The following is a 17688-nucleotide window of genomic DNA, read 5'->3' as shown; positions in this document are numbered from 1 at the left end:
GGGTTACCTCTTCTGACGGATGGGAAGGAAAGGCTTCACTTTCCTTATGGGTCAAATAGAGCCATGGGAGTGTTTGGGAGGAAACTGAGTCTACTTCTATGTAATATACACTCTTCTAAAAGTATTTTACTGGGGCTGGAGCTCAGTGGTACAGAACTTACCTAGTGTATGTAAGGCTCTGGGTTCAACGGCCAGGACCACACTTAAAAAAAAAAAAAAAATTCAAAGCTCAGTCCACAAAGGTGGCTTGTGAGTGAATTGCTGTCGGGGGCCGCCATGAACGCCCTTAGCCTTGACTGATGGAGGTGTGGAACTGGCTTCAATGGTGCAAAAGCAAGCTCAGCAAGGAATTACAGCTCTGGGAGTGGGTGTCACCCAATGGGACTGGACTACACCCCCCTGAAGCCCAATCCCTGGCCTCATTTGGATGGAACTTTTGCCACAGTCTGGCTGGGCACAATTCAGGAACCACTTGAACGAACTTTATTTTTAGAACACACGCACCACACAGCTCCTCAGGAAAACCCTCAGAGCCCAACTGCCACCACCGGCTTCCAACAAGCCTCTCCACCTCCCCCACTCCTCCTGCTCTTGAGGAGGATTGGCTGGGTTGTGTGGGCGGAGCCAAAAGAAGTCCCCCAATGAGCAGCTCCGTGGTCTGAAAGGGCAGGGAAACAGCCCAATGAGCATCACCGCAGAGGAGCCAATCAGTTGGCAGCTGGAAGTTTGCTGGGGCTGCTGTGAGCCAATCATCAGCTGGCAGCTGGAAGTTTGCTGGCTGCTGGAAGTTTGCTGGGGCTCCTGTGAGCCAAACATCAGCTGGCAGCTGGAAGTTTGCTGGGGCCCCTTTGGCTGTGGCTCTCAACAAACTTTCTTGAGTATCTTCCCCCCAATAAATTTAGGGTTTCAGGCGTGTTCTCTCTCTCTCTCTCTCTCTCTCTCTCTCTCTCTCTCTCTCTCTCTCTCTCTCTCTCTCTCTCTCTCTCGGCAAATCACCATGACTGGGGTTCCGCAGTCAGGCATGATGGGTCCATCCGTGGGTCATGGGTGTGAGCAGCCAATTCTACACCTGGCCCAGCTCATTCAACGCCCCAAATGACAGGCAGAGCAGGGGACGGTCCCCTCCAGGTCTTTGATTGAATCCAGTGTTTTCCAAAGTGAGAAATGGGAATCATAGCCTACAGGCTGAATGCTACCCAGACACCTGACCCAAATGACACTCACTCACTTGCCTGTATCAAGGCTCCCGGTCCTCCTGGGAGTGCATAGCCTGTCTCAATCTGAGTGCTAGAGATATGCTACCACCTCTCTGGCATGAACCCACCTCTTCCCAACCTCCCTTCTTCACAAAGCCTGAAGAGATCTGGGTCTGAGCCTTGGAAGGTGGTACTATCTGGCACGATACTAGTAACACGTTTGTTTTCATGCTACCAGGGTTTTTTGCTTGCTGTTACCTTCTACTTGCAGTATTCACTACAGTGCCCTAAAGTATTCTTTTAAAGTAAACTTGCAAGAAAGTATATATTAAGCAAATAACATTATGGAAGTTTATTCCAACTGAACCCACTTACTCTGATCTTGCCTCATATCACGTAAGCAGGTGTTGCCCCCAGGTGGGCCTTACCTGGGGAAAGGGTGGAAAAGCCTTGTAGGAAGGCCTCTGGAGCAAAGATCAGTAGCCAGGAAGTAGCAGAACTACAAATGACTCAAGTCTGGGGCTGGGGTTGTGGCTCAGTGGTAGAACACTTGCCTAGTATGTGTGAGGCACTGGGTTCAATTCTCAGCACCGCATATAGACAAAGGTCCATTAATAACTAATAAAAATATTTAAAAAAAAAGACTCAAGTCTGCTTATGGCCAGTCCTGGGTCTTTACACAGAGCCATGAAACCACAGTACCTATGACATCATGAATTACCTCAAGCCCCAACGTATACCCTAACTCATAACTTCTATAATGCTATGCAAATGAAACTTAAAAGCATCTTGCAAAAGTGTGTATTTGATATAAGATTTTATTTCAGCTAGGCATGATAGTGGATGCCTGTCATCCCAGCAATTCAGAAGTCTGAGGCAGACAGATCACAAGATCAAGGCCAGCTTGGAAAAATTTAGTGAGACCCTATCTCAAAATTTTTAAAAAAAAATGGCTGTGGATATAGCTCAGTGGCAGAGGACCCCTGGGTCCAATCCCTAGTGTTGCAAATTAATAAAAAAAAAATCATTTCTTCTTTATCACAATCCACAAAGGAAGTGAACATCTTGCCTATTTTACAGATGAAGAAACTGAGGCTCAGAAAGCAATAATAAATTACCCAAAGTCATGCTGTCTCCCTACAGACTCTGGACTCTGTTTCCAAAGTCCACACTTCCTAATTCATATTTGCCCTGATGTAAAGTAGAGTCATTTATTGATGCAGTCTGGATACCCTGAAGGCTCAGGAATACAAGGGAAGAAAAGCAGACAAGTCTCCGCCCTCAGGGAGCTTGGAGACTGATAAATGGAGATTGATGATGTTCCAGCACAGTGACCAATGTGGCCAAAAGTGGGTGACATGGTGACACTTGTCAGGCCATTCAGAGGAAGCTGGGAGAGAGTGCAGCTAGGGCTGAACTCTGAAGGTGGGCCTCACCTGGGGAGGCCAGAGCAAAGGTTGCAGCAGGAGAAGGCTGGGGCTTATCTTCTGCTGTGACAAACAACAGCAGTTGCTTTCACCTAGAGCCAACTCCTCCAGGGTGGAGGAGAAGGGGGAGGGGCAGAAAGGAAGGAATAGAAGGAGGAGCCATCGGAAGGAGAAAGGGAAGGTTAAGGATCCTAGGAGGGAGGAGGAGTCAGAAGCAGAGGGGGACAGGGAAGGACAGGCAGGAGGAAGGAAACAGAGAGGGAAAGAGCAGGTGGGATTGCAAGAGGAGGGAGAGGGAGGTGAAGGAAAGGGCAAGGAGCTGGTAAGAGGTGAGAAAGGGACAGGGTGGGCAGACACAGCATTGACCAGGCATCCACTAGGGATCACACACTGTTCCAAACACTTCACCCAGCTCTTCTGTTAGCATAGTGGTGAGTACCCCGCCACTTTACCCATCTATCCACATTATCTGTTTCACACCTCACCACCGCTGAGGCAGGTACTGTTATTACTCCCCCTGCCCTGAAGAAAAGGGAGCAAGGAGACCACACAGGTGATTCACTGAAGAAGAGATTCACACCCCAAAGTGGGTCTCCATTGCTTCCCTCTTCCACCCTGGGTCCCAACTACAAGGACACCAGGCCCTAATCTCCAGCTTGACAAAGCCCCAGCTGACCCCTTGGCCATTCACTCTGTCCTTATTCTTCCCTCCCACTCCTAAAAAGGTATATTTCAGGGGCTGGGGTTGTGGCTCAGTAGTAGAGTGCTTGCCTAGCATGCGTGAGGCATTGGGTTGCATCCCCAGCACCATATAAAAAATTACTAAATAAAGGTATTGTGTTCATCTACAACTAAAAAAAAATGTTAAAGAAAAGTGTGGGGGGGTATATTTCAATCAGGCTGAGGATCCACTCATTAGCCACAGAATGGCCTCTTATCCAGTCAGATAAAACTCAATAGAATTTCAGTGGCCTAGCGGGGCATGGAGATCCCAGCGACTCTGGAGGCTGAGACAGGAAGATTGCAAGTTTGAGACCAACCTCAGCAACTTAGCAAAGCACTAGGCAGCTTAGGGAGACTCTCAACTGAAAAAAAAATTTAAAAGGGCTATGGATGTAACTCAGTGACAGAGCATCCCTAATTCAATCCCCAGTACAAAACAAGAGAAAGAAATTTGGGTGGCCCATGCACTTTCAGGGGTGCAGAATCTTCTGAGGCAGAAAGGACTCTCCTTTCACTAAACAGGAAATAAAGGTCCTGGGAGGTGAGTCAGTAAGGGCTCACACATTCCATGCCTTTGTCTCTCCAGGAGCTGATCTGAGAGATGGTTCCCTAGGCAAGAGGGTGGTCAATTTTGGTTTAAGTAACATCTACTCTTTCACTCCTATGAGCAATACATGAAAGAAGAAAAAAGAATTATGAATAACCTCACCACCAAGGCAGAACCACTGTTAACATTTTGTGTAATTCTTTATAGTTAAAGGGCTTTTAAAGTACAATCAAATGCCAGAGTCTACGATGCAAATGTTAAAAAAAAAAAAAAAAGAAATATTAAAAATAGGTTCGGCTTGGGGAATGTTTATTTGATCTCCAGATAGGGAAGCTTTCTAAGCTTGGAATCAAAAGAAGAAACCACAGAGAAAAAAAGATCAATGAACAACTTCACTGACAGAAAAGCAGGGAGACAAAAAAGAAGGCCTTCTATCTACCAAAATTCAAACTGCAGAGGAAAATGCTTCCCATAGAAAGATACATTTAGCAAAAAAAGCAAGACGCGAAATTGTACAAGCCATATGATTATTTGCAATTAATAAATACATCACCTCCGACTCATTAGACTGGCTACTATCAAAAATAGAAAAAACAAGTTTGGATGAGGATGTGGAAAAATCGGAATCCTCATGCACTTCACTGTTGATACAACTGTGCAGTGTTGCAGCTGCCGTGGGCAACCGCATGATAAATCCTCAAAAGATTAAAAATAGGGCTGGACGCAGTGGCACATTCCTGTAATCCCAGCTGCTCAGGAGGCTGAGGCAGGAGGATACCAAGCTCAAAGTCAGCCTCAGCAACTTAGCAAGGCCCTAACCAACTCAGAGAGACCCTATCTCTAAATAAAATACAAAAAAAAAGGGGGGGGGGTGTTAGGGATGTGGTTCAATTGTTAAGCACCCCTGGGTTCAATCCCCAGTACATAAAAAAAAAAAAAATTAAAAATAGAATCACCATATTACCCAGTCCTCCTACTTCTGGGAATAGCCTCAAGAGAACTGAAAGCAGATACTCAGATATTTGATACCATGTTCATGGCAGAATTATTCACAACAGCCAAAAGGTAGAAGCAATCCAAGTAAGTGTCCATCAACTGATAAATGGACAGACAAAATGTGGCATATATGGTGTATACAATGGCACATTATTCAATCTTAAAAAGGAAATTGTGACACATGCTAAATATATATGAGCCATGAATACATTATGCTAAGTGAGATAAGCCAGACACAGAAGAGCAAGGAATTTAATTTAAGGATTCTACTTACAAGACCGTTTATTTGAGTACTCGAATGGTCAAATCACAAGGACAAAGTTTCAGGGCAGCTGCCCAGTGATGGAGGGAGAGTGGCAGGAGGAACTGTTGTTTAATGAATATCCAGTTTTAGTTCTGCAAGATGAGGAGAGTTCTACAGGTGGATTGTGTAACAGTGTGAACGTACTGAACTAGACACTCAAAGCACAGTTAAGATGGGAAATTTTATATTGTGTATACCACAATTTAAAAACCCACATTAAAGGGACTTCAAGAAAACACACAAGAACTAGCATAGAGGGGCTGGGGATGTGGCTCAAGCGGTAGTGCGCTCGCCTGGCATGCGTGCGGCCCGGGTTCGATCCTCAGCACCACATACAAACAAAGATGTTGTGTCCGCCGAAAACTAAAGAAAATAAATATTAAAAAAAAAAAAAAAGAACTAGCATAGAATCTGGTCTGTAGTGAGGCTCTAACTCAAAGTGTAGTTCATGGACTAACAGCAAAAGCATCTCTAGGAGATTGTTAGAAATGTCACTCAAGATCTGCCCCTTTGGAGGACATGGTGTTACATGCCTTTAAACCCAGAGGCTGAGACAGGAGGATCTCAAGTTTGAGGCCAGACTTAGCCACTAAGCGAGAACCTGTCTCAAAAAAAAATAAATAAATAAAACCGGCTAGGGATGTGGCTCAGTGGTTAAGTACTTCTGGGTTCAATCTCCCTGGGTCCAATTTAAAATATCAGACAGAGTCCATCACCCCATATTATCCATAATAATTTATCCATAATACCTTCCTAATACTTGCTTATTACAAAGCAAAAAATTAAATAAGAAAAAAAAAAAGATCTGCCACTTCAGAATCTGTACCACAGCCCCATCTTCAAGAGACCCACATGCATATTAAAATTGGAAAAGTGCAGAGGGAGCATATCACCTTCCTGTTCGTGATATCACCTTCCTGCTTGTACCTGATACAAGCCAATGTTATCTTCTCACTTTTCTTTACTTTTCCAATATAGACAGGTACCACTGAAGTTTGCTAACATGGTTATTATAAGTCATTCTTGTCTTTTGGATGTTTTAACAGAACCCCCCCACACCCGTCCCAATCCAAAGCAGATGAGTTTTGGCAGGTCCCAAGGTCTGTTAGCCAATCCAAAAAAAAAAAAAAATGCAAGCTAGAGGAGGCATTGAAATCCAGATACCTTCTAAGTCTCACTTTAGCAAATATTTATTTCCATGTTTCCTTCAGAGCACTTTTGGATGGGCCATACCTCGATCAGCTTGTTCTAAAACACCTACCATAGGGCTGGGGATGTGGCTCAAGCAGTAGCGCGCTCGCCTGGCATGCGTGCGGCCTGGGTTCGATCCTCAGCACCACATACAAACAAAGATGTTGTGTCCGCCGAAAACTAAAAAATAAATATTGAAATTCTCTTCTCTCTCTCTCTCTCTCTCTCTCTCAAAAAAAAATAAATAAATAAAAAATAAAACACCTACCATGACCTGTTCAGCCATGCTATCAACTCCATATACCATGGAGAAAATGGTCATCCAAGACATTGCAATTGTCAGTGAATTCATATTAGAACCACAGGCACAGGTAGCCTGAGACTCCCCCCACCACCACCACCAAGAGCAACCCACAGCACCGTGGGGAAAATCTAAGTCATGGTCTCATGAACTGGCTCTAGGGTCCCACTCTTAAGCATGGATGGCAGAGAATCACCTTGCCTCCAGGGCTCTAGACAAGCAGATTCTACAGCTTTGCCCAAGGTTTGTGGATAAGCACAGTCTGCAGGCCCATCTATTGATCAAGGAAAAGAACCACACAGTGTAAATTCTAACAGCCACCTGGCACCTGCTCCCTGTTGACACAATAACCGGATGACAGACTGCATGCCCCTGCCCTCAGAGAATCACTAGAAACTGTTTCCAAGCACACACTGGAGTTTCAGTGATGCAAAAACCTCAGTTTTTAAACCTGAGCCCTATTCCAGATGTGCTGGGTAATCTAGAGCAAATCAACCTCTTTTCTGCATATATTTCTAATCCCTCTGCAGCTAGGATGCCTCCCTCTACCTTCCCAATACTTGCTTATTTCAAAGCAAAAAATTAAATAAGATATCACCACATTAAATCATTTTTCATGTGTTTCTAATAGTTCTGGCTCTTACCGCTATCTTTACAGATATAAGAGTATAAGGTGATTCACTGCAGAATTGTTAAAAACAATACCCAAATGTCCAAATCAGGAGACTGGTTAAACAAAGGAGTTGCCATACCTGGGAATATAATACAACTATAAAAGAGAATGAGAGCCAGGCAAGTGGTGCACACCTGTAACTCCAGCTACTCAGGATGCTGAAGCAGGAGGATCTAAAGTTCAAGGTCAAACTGGGCAACTTGGCAAAACCCTCTCTCAAAATTAAAATTTTTTTAAAAGGGCTGTAGATGTAGGGTAGAACACTTTCCTAGCATACAGGAGGCTCTGGGTTCAATTCCAGCACAGAAAAAAAAAGAATGAGATGTTCTCTGTGTACAGATATGGAAAGATCTTCAGGATAGTTAAATGTAAAATCAAGGAGAAAAGCAGTGTGTGGAGCTCTGTGGTCCAATGTATTAGCTACATGGATTATTGAAACTTTTAATTTGAATATTAATTTTCATAATTAACATTTAAGTTTAGTCCCAGCAGTCACATTTCAAGTAGGAAAAGAAGGGCAGAGAAGTTTCAACTACTCCACCACTTGGTAGCCGTAAGTCCTGGACATGACCTCTGCATGCATCAGAATCCTCATCTATACAAGGATGGAAACAATACCCACTACAGTGAGCATTAACTTAGATAATACACAAAGAGGTTGGAACTCCCGGCCAATGGAAAGGGCTCAACATCCTGATCACTGAGTCTGACACTTGCACCACTGTGGGCCAAAGCTAAGTTTGAACTAGCTGTGTTAGAGTCTCCAGATGGGTTCTACTTGGGTAAAAGTAATTTAACCCAAGTGTTATTAAATGTTAGTAGTAAAAATTTTGGTAGTAGTAAATTTGTCCAAGCTAATTTAGCATAGATGCAGCCCATCCCCACCCCAAGTCCACCTCTAAGCTTGCTCATCATGAGATTCCAGCTTGCCAAAGCTGCTCTCTGAGAATTCTTCTCCACACAGAAATCTATGTGGCCACCACTCACCAACTACAGCCAGCACTTGAGATGAAATACACAGAGATTGGAAGTCCTGAAATCTTAAGTGCCATCATTGCTGGTCTTGGCTCTGAAGAACACCATCAAGTTACCCCAACTCACAGGAGTTCATTATAAGCAGGTTACCTTAAGATTTATTATTTAAATTGGGTGTAAGAGCATGCCTGCAGTCCTAGCGACTGGGGAAGCTGACATAGGAGGATCCTAAGCTCTCCATCAGTCTCAGCAACTCAGCAAGACCCTCAACAACTTAACGAGAATTTGTCTAAAAAAAAAAATAAGATCAGATGCCTTAAAAAAAATACATAGTAAGCCGGGTGTGGTGATGCACACCTGTAATCCCTGTCAATCAGGAGGCTGAGGCAGGAAGATAGCAAGTTCAAGGGCAGCCTGAGCAACTTAGTGTCTCAAAATTAAAAGCAAAAAGGGCTGAGATGTAGCTCAGTGGTAAAGCACCCCTGGGCTCAATCCCTGGTATCAAAAAAAAAAAAAAATAGACCAGTACAAATGTGAACCATTGTTCCAGGTAGAATATAAACACATGGTTACTTGCCTACATGATAATGCAAACTTATCCATAATAATTTCTAAAATTTATATTAGTATTTGTCAACAACCTACAAGGGTAAGAACCAAGGAGACTAGTCTATGCAAGATATTTCCTACCAATGGGCAAATCCACTAAAGAAACCCAAGTACAAAGGTTCAGATAATCGTAGACAAAAGGCTCTAGATGCTTGAGGATACTTTCCCATCACGCTGGGGGTAGCTAAGTGAATGACTCATTTCATCTGGGGATATTTCTGTACAGATAGCCACTGATCAAGCCGTTAGGTCAGAGCTTTCCAGGGATGGAGAAACAAATTCTAGGGGCCTTTGGTTCTTTTTGCTTGTAACCCATGCAAACCACTTCCTCTTCTCAACCCTGGGAAAACCAGGCAGAAACAATCAAATGTGGAGAATGCCATTTTCTGGGGGACATACCCATGCAGCTGGGGAGGTACTCTGGCTGTGATGATGGGAAAGAAACTATTTTTCTACCTAAGACAGTATTTCTCAAACTGGGTTATGCAGGTTCTAAAAATGAAAGAAACACAGGAAAAAAATGAAAATATCATAGTCCATCACCTCAGGAACCTCTGTTATTGTGAAACATGTTTCCTGTAATATGTGAAGTGTTCTGGGTCATGGTGTAAATTGTATGTCAGTTCGTGGTATCATGAATCTCCTAAATGAAGACCGGGAAAGCACCTGGCCTAATTGTGACAAAAGCTTAAAAAGTGTTCTTGCTCTTGGTGAAAGCCAGTCATCACCTGGGGAAGCCAGAATTAGCCTGCTGAAGGATGAGGTAGGTGGCCCGGTGGCTCCTGTCATTCTGGCTGAAACCTGTCCACTGCCAGACACATGATGGAGGTCATTTGGACCAATGGTTCCAGCTAACCCATTTGTGACCCTGACCATTATGAGTGAGCCCAACCTAGACCAGATCCTTCCCTGGCTAGTGAGTCAGAATTGTTGACCACCCGAATTACGAGCTAATTAGTGGTTGCTGTGGGAAGCCACTAGTTTTTGGAATGGTAGACAGCAATCGAGAATTCATTCAGTTCCCTGCTCCAAGTTGTGAAAAGAATCAAGCCAAAGTTGAATGACAGCGAAATGCTACCAGTACAACTCTGTGGGAGCAAAGAGACCTACAAGCACGAAACTCAGTACTCTATGCTCCCAGCACTGGAGGAAAGGGAGAGAAGGGTGGCCTGGACAGCATTAACGACAGAAACCTCTGCCCCCTTGCAACTTCAAGAGACTTGGGGACAGCACTGGACCCCCCAAAGAGATGATTTTATTTATTGGACACATGACTTTTCTACCCAAAGGCATATGTCTTAGAAAAGAGGCTCACCCAGGTGCTGCTGAGATAAACAGATAAAAGTCGGAGGTTAACTCAAAGGTTAAGATTGTTCTAAACCAGGAACCGTGGCACATTGCCTGTAATCCCAGCAGTTCCAGAGACTGGGGCAGGAGGATTGCAAGTTCAAGACTAGCCTCAGCAATTTAGTGATGCCTCGAAGCAACTTTAGTGATACCCTGTCTCAAAATAAAAAATAAAAAGGGCTGAGGATGTGGCTCAGTGGTAAAGCACCCCTGGGTTCGATCCCAGGTACCAAAAAAAAAAAAATTTTTTTTTCCAACAGTTATGCCCCTCTCTATTCATAAACTCGGGATAAATTGTCCTATTGGAAAAAATATCAAGTCCTCTGGAATAACTTGGACCAAGACTTTTTATTCTGTGTGTGTGTGGTTCATTCACCTTTCTAAATATCATTTTGATGTCTGTTTCACTCATGATTATCTTATTGTTAATAAACAATAGCACTCAATAAACCTCATTCAAAATTTAAACAAACAAACAAACAAAAAACCAGCCACATGTAGTGTTGCATGCCTGTAACCCCAGAATCTCAAGAGGGTAGAGCAGGAGTTCACAAACTCAAAGCCAGCATTAGCAACCTGGACCGTCTCAAAATAAAAAAATTAAAAAGGACTGGAGATGTGGTGCAGTGGTTAAGTGCTCTGTGGGGGTCAATCCCCAGTACAGAGAGAAAGAAAGAAAGAAAGAAGGAAGAAAGAGAAGGAGGAAGGAAAAGAAGAAGGAGAAGGGGGTAGAGGAGGGGAAGAAGTAGGAGAAGGAGGAGGAGGAGGAGGTAGTCAACTGCCTTAAAAATAAATAGTAACCCAGGTGGTGGGGCACACCTATAATCCCAGTGACTCAGGAGGCTGGGGCAGGAGGATTGATTGTAAGTTCAAGGACAGTTTGGACAAATTAGTGAGACCCTGTCTCAAAATAAAAACAAATAGGGCTGGGATGTAGCTCAGTGGTAGAGTACCCCTGGGTTCAATGCCCAGTACCACCATCACTCACACACACACACACACACACACACACACACACACACAAAGTAAACTATGATCATCTTTTGTGATCTACAGAAGAATGGGTACCTGCTTTGGAGGGAAACTGACCCATTTTAAGGCTTCATTCAGTTTTACTTCTCATAAATGGAATATTCGTTAGATTAAACTTACATGAGAAAGGTAGATGCTCAACATTTTTATGACAAGGAGATCTGTCCTCAGGTTTAAGTATGTCTCTCACTGAAAATGTCAGGAATTTATAGAAACAGAGTTTCTGGAGCAAGAAGGACCTTGCATTTGAACTTTACCTTATTAAGTGTTGACCTTGAGCAAGTTTTTTCTAACCTGTTTTTAATCTACCAGGTTTAAAATGAAGTAATCTACATACCTGATAAACAGAAAATTATTATGATTCCTGTTAACGGAGAGGAGGAAATGGAAGAGAAGAATGAAGAAACATGAGGGGGGTTAAGAAAACAGAGCACTCCTACTTCTAGAGTAGTCCTTGTGATTTTTATGTTAGAATAGGTTGGGGAGGTGATAAACAGGTCATTAAGTGCCACTTCTTTTGTTTGTTTTTGTATTAGAGTTTGAACCCAGGGCTGTTTTACCTCTGAGCTATATCCCCTGTTTTTCATTTTGAGACAGGGTCTTGACAAGTTGTGAGTCTGGCCTCAAACTTGTGATCCTCCAGGTTTGGCCTCCTGAGTTGCTGGGATTACAGTTGTACAGTTGCCACCACAGCCTGGCTTCATCAATTCCTTTTTTAAATTATGCTGTATGTGTATGAATGTTCCTGCCCCAGACCAGGAGGGGACCCTGAATATCCTCACAGCTCTAACCTACCCTGTCATCAAATTCTCCCTCCAGCTACCAAAGCAGAAGAGTGTCAGTGTGGCCTGTTTACAGGGAAGGAAGCAATTACTTCTGACCACAGAGGAGCTAAATTAGTTGCTCAGAGTGTTTCTTAGATCTCTGGGTAGCATGCATCATGGCAGAAATGGAATAGCACAGGTAAAGGGATGGCAGAGGTGAATGATGAGCTCAGGTGGTGCATTTTGTAGGTTCTAGCAGAGTTAAGTCCTGCTTCCGGCATCAGTGCAAAGAGGGCCAGCACTTGCCCTGACCTTTCAGCCTGAGGAAGATGTCAGGCTGTGGGCTAATGTGAAAACAAGGTCACTCCTGGGGAAACTCCTCCAGCTGTGCAGCAGTCACTCTTCTTGTCCCCTCTCCCAGCCTCTGCCTGTACTACTTGGCCAGATTCCAATCTGGTCCATTTTGTGACTTCATGTTGGGATGGCTCAAGAATGATGAAACTAATAATGGTAACAGCAGTGGACACTGACTGAGCGCTAGCCACCACTGACTCGCCCTGGATCATCTCATGTAATCCTGTAACAAGGTTTCACTTGACGCGTTGGCTCTATCTCTTGTGGCTTTGAAACATACATGTTTTTCTTTTTCCCAACCTTCTCCTCCCTGAGCTTCTTTTCCCTAACTTTCTTCTTCCTAATCTCCTCCCTGATCTTCTCTGCTTTTAGCAACAATTCTAAACAAAATCCTAGACAGCAGGTACCAATAGTATAAGCAATCATTTATAGGAGCCATTTGCCAAGGACTTGAAGCTGCCAAATAGGGGACTAGGGTGGAAATCTGGGCCCCTCATCCTACTGCAGGACCCTGCCTTACAAAAGAGGCTGGGGCTATGTCTTTGGACATATGCTCCCATTACAGAGGTTTGGCAGTAAATATAACTGAGGTTTCAGTTTTAGAACCGTGGTTTGCCCTGTGTCTGGGTGATCTTCACAGGGGCTGAGAAAGAAACTGTAACATCTTTGGAAGAATCTGCCAAGCTTTTGTTTTTGCCAAGTTACAAGTGACAGGGCATGGAAAGTCAGGCATGTTAAGTGACCCTTCCCTGTCCCTCACAATGGGTGGGACCAAAGGGCTCAGCCAGACACACCAGCCTTCTGTCCCTGAATTATCTGGAGGAAAAGGTTGACCAAAGGACAGGAGTAGGCCATCTTACACAACTCGCTTTACCTTCCCACCCAGGTCCTTCCTTGTTGAAGGGCCTTGGCAAGCCAGCTGGATTCCCTGCCACAGATGACGGGTGACCTGGGGGAGGCTCCATGTGAGTTACAGCTGCCTTTCAACTATGAGCTTATAAGTAACAACACCTTTATTTATATAAGCAGCGGGATCTACTTCAAAGTCCCCAGGGTAAATATTGTTCAAGGAACATTTAGGTTCCTGAGCTAGGGACCAGATCTGGATGGGTAAATCCAGCTTCTAGATATATATTTTATTAATGAAAGGCTAAAGTCCCTTAGGGAAAAAAATCCTTCCTACCCTCAGGGAATATGATTCAGCAAATCTAATTTCAGTGGTAATTCAGGTACAAGTGGTCTTCAAAAAAATGTACTCTTTAAGAAATACTATTTAAAATGTAACGTTTAACCTTGTGACAAATCTCCATTCCACATTATATTTCTTTCGATCTTATCTTCCAAGCCCTGAAGGTAAGTTTCCTACTGGCAGGGACTCTGTCTAGTGTATTGCTGTAAAGAATACAGTAACTACTTGAGAAAAACACTCCAATATCTACTGAACCATAACTGAACACTTCATGTACCCTTTGGGGGCTCTATGGCTTGAACTCAGCTCCTAAGTCCCTGAATTTCTCTGGGGAGGCTGTGATCCTCTCTCTAGGACTAGAGTGGCTCTGTACCCAACCAAGGCAACGGCAGAGATGCCAACATCTGTTCCTGTCTGATCCTGTGATTAATGAAGCCAGGCACCCAGCCCTAACTATGGGCTTATTTCTCAATTGCTCTGCTTCAGAGTCACTGGCCAAGTTCTAGTGCATTTCCCCAGGCTGGAGTGGGCCAAGAAAACAGTCAAGTCCATCAGAATGAAGAAGCCAGGGGCCTGCAGCCAAATCTCAGTGGAGGGTAAGGAGGTTCGCTTCACTACTATCACTCGGGCTCAAATCCAGCATGGCAAAGCTGTGCCACTTTTACCTGCACCTTCTAAATTAGGAAAGAGGGCTGTCATCCATGGAATTTTATAGGAGGGGAAACTAATTTTAAAAGAACATGTGGCTAAATGGGTGCTTTACCAGTAGCATGTCCAACAGGGCAGCTGACATCTTATTGAAGTGACCTTGAGACCCAAATTGGCAAAGTCAAGCTGAAACCTCTGAATTAAGCTCTGCACTGGATAGGTACTGACTCCATGAAACGTGCACAACTTTCCCTTGTTGGTTGAAAAAAAAAGTGCCCAGTACTCTTGATTTGTAGAATAAAGGGAGAAAAGAACACATATAAACATTCACTTGTGTCTGACGGAATTCCTCCAGAAAGGTCAGAAGAGATCAACACTGATTTTCCTTCAGAAGGTTCCTGGGGGGATAAAAGTGGATGGGAGATGTTTCATTGTACCTTTTAGTTTATTTAAAAAAAAAAAAAAACACAAAAACTGTAGTTCCTGTAAAGAGGCTGAGGCAGGAGGATCACAAGTTCAAGGCCAGCCTCAGCCACTTAACAATGCCCTGGCTCAAAAAAAAAAAGGTCTGGGGTCCGGGCTGGGGTTGTGGCTCAGGGGTAGAGCACTCGACTCGCCTCGCACTTGGGAGACCCTGGGTTCAATCCTCAGCACCACATACAAAAATAAACAAGTGAAATAAAGGTGTTGTGTCCAACTACAACTAAAAAATAAATATAAAAAATAAAGATCTGGGGTATCAGAGTGCTTGCCTACTATGTGTGAAGCTGTGGGTTTGATCCCCAGCACTATACAAACACATACACAAAAAAAAGTAAATGAGCTCCTAATCAAATACAATACGAGGTTTAAAATTACTTTGGGGGATGGGGTATAACTCAAAGGTACAGTATGTGCTTAGCATGGCATAGGCCCTGGGTTTATCTCCAGCACCAAAAATAAAAATTAAAAAATAGTTTTCAGGGCTGGGGATATATAGTTCAGTTGGTAGAGTGCTTGCCTTGCATGCACAAGGCCCTGGGCTTGATCTCCAGCACCAAAAATAAATAAAATAAATAAATAAGTAGTTTTCAGACATTGATTTAGCATTTACTTAGCATTTTGGAGGGCACTAAGGTAGATGTTAGCCTTGAGCTGGGCAGTGAAGCTGGGTGGCACTGGCCTATAATCCTAGCTACTCAGGAGGCTGAGGTAGGAAGATCACACGTTCAAGTTTGAGGCCAGCCTCCCAACTTAGCAAGATTCTGCCTCTAAATAATTAAATAGGAACGGGGATGTAGCTCTGTGGGAGAACACCCCTGAGTTCAATCTCAAGTGGGGGAGGAAGGAGTAGAGACCAATAATTAAATCGTTTCAGTGCATGGACAGAGATCAGCAATAGGGGTTCAGAGAAAGTTCATTCTTTGATGGGATGGAAGAGTGGAAAACCAGGTTCAGGTTTCTTCAGAGAAGTATTTTTCTCTGTATTAAAAAAGTAAGTCCGAGACCAAATACCATGTGCCCATGCCTGCAGCACTTCTAGAAGGCTGAACCGGGATGTGAGTCAGGCCACAGAAACACAGGTAAACAAACGCACTGAAAGGGAAAGGGCACAGTGACTCCAAATGATTCTGTACCACTCCCTCAGAAGTGGGAAGAAAAGTGAAGCAAAGATAAAGAGCTTGAAAATGCCAAGGCTATATTCTGCCTCCTTTCCTCCCCATGCTCCTCTGCATTCACCCAAACACACCAAAGAATCACACCATGTGAGTTCGATAAAGGGAGCTACTAAGGAGCTGACACGTGTAAAGTAAGTGCAAGAGCGCCTTGCACATAGTGCTTTATAAAGGTTAAAGTCAAATCAAGCCCTGGAAATGCAAAGCTTTGCAAACATCTCCCCATAGAAGAACTCTCAAGGTCCCCGGGGAAACAAGGCCCGTTGGAACTTGGATCTTCTTCCTGATACCACGTTACCAAGATACTGGCCGTTATCAGAAGCGGAGATGAGAACCATACCTTAATGGGCAGAGCTTGCCCCGCCAGAGACCCGAATAACAAGCCCTCTGTGCTTCGGTCTGCCCAACATCAAAACTACACTAATTCTTGGGCCTCCTTCAATTCCTCGACCCAGGCGATCGGTAGGGAGAATTGAGAACGACCTCAGAAGATTGCGCAAAACATCAGGGCGTGGTGAGCAGGTGGCTTCAGTGCGCTCGCCGCGCGGCTACCTAAGCGCGGACAGGTGCCCATGGGTGCGCGGTGCCCTCGGTCTGCGTTGCCCCCGCGGGCACGAGGGCCCAGAGATTTCCCGGCTAGGACCTCGGTGCGGCCTCCCCTGGCGCGCAGTGCCCAGCCTGGCCCCGAGGTCGTCCACCCCGCCTCCCCGCGCGCGGTGCCCGGTGCCCACGCTGCTGCGGGGAGCGCAGCTCTAGACCGCCAGGGAAAGGGGCTTCCTGGAGGCGGAGCCCGCGCCGCCAGCCCGCCTCCGCTCACCAGTTCCCCGAGCCCACGATGCACACTTTCAGAGGTGCCGCTGCCATGGCCAGACCGGTACGCAGCAGCCCAGACTGTGCCTCCCCGGCCGGCTGCCGGCCTCCACCCGCTCAGCCTTGCCCGCAGCGGCTCGCGGCGACCCGCCCTGCCTGCCTCTCCGCCAATAGACACGGCCACCCCTGCCCGAGCGCCGGGGGCCACAGATGACAGCCGGGGAAGACCCGCCCCGCCACTCCCAACAACCACTGCGCACGCCTGGCCCTGGCCTCCTAGCCCCGCTCCTGTGCAAGCGCACCCCTGCCCGAGACATGTCGGGACTTGTAGTCCACACCACCGACCACTGCGTGCCCCAGAACCGCCGCCCCCACCGCGCCACATGCAGACCTGGGTCTTGGCGCAGAGACTTGCATGCCCAACTCTGGAGGCTGCCCTGCACCCCCTGCACGCTCCTTTCTGCCTGCTCGGGAACAGCTGCCACTCTGCGATTTGGACTCCAGAGAGACTCTTAGGTTGACTCTAAGGTTAACCCACATGGACCAGAGCTCGAAGTGCTCACCTTTGCCTCACTTGTATACACAATGCACACTTAGATGCCCCTGAACTTCTCAGCGAACTTGGATTATCGGGGGCCCTAGGTCCCTGGCTGGCTGGGTGGGGGTGGGGGAGTCCCCTCACCCACTTTAGAGGCAGGACTTGTCCCCTCATTGCTTTACCAGGACCTGACTGGTCCTTGTTTGTGGGTGAAACCACGCTTCTCTCCTCCCTGACAAATAGAATGTTATTCAATCTGACCAAAGATTACAATTACACCTATATGAGAATGCTGAACACTGCCAGAGGAGGACCAAGTAGTTTAAACCAGAGGTTCTTAACCTTTGCTGCAATAAATCCAAGAGCTTTAAACAAATCCCCACACCTAGGCACCACCCCAGACTGATGA

The 17688-nt window shown here is 45.3% G+C and overlaps 1 protein-coding gene across 5 annotated transcripts in view; it reads right to left on the bottom strand.

Moving 5' to 3' along the window:
* Gpd1l (glycerol-3-phosphate dehydrogenase 1 like) overlaps positions 1-16926 on the bottom strand; it is a 59084-nt gene extending 42158 nt beyond the window's left edge. For 2 of the 5 annotated variants that reach the window (XM_046437199.2, XM_058576512.1), the window contains exon 1: positions 16749-16926. In XM_046437199.2, the coding sequence (XP_046293155.1) occupies positions 16749-16795 (47 nt within the window). In that variant the 5' untranslated portion in view covers positions 16796-16926. Of the gene's footprint in view, positions 1-161; positions 203-6454; positions 6558-16271; positions 16625-16748 lie in introns of those variants that run through there. The other 3 variants (XM_058576513.1, XM_046437200.2, XM_058576514.1) reach the window with 3 other exon arrangements.
* Between the last annotated feature and the right edge of the window lie 762 nt (positions 16927-17688).

Source organism: Marmota monax, unplaced genomic scaffold, assembly GCF_021218885.2.
Source record: "Marmota monax isolate L192 unplaced genomic scaffold, Marmota_monax_Labrador192_F-V1.1 WCK01_AAM20220418_F8-fsc00021, whole genome shotgun sequence".
NCBI lineage: Eukaryota > Metazoa > Chordata > Mammalia > Rodentia > Sciuridae > Marmota > Marmota monax.
The sequence above is the reverse complement of the archived record's forward strand: the minus strand, read 5'-3'. Positions and strand labels throughout refer to the sequence as shown.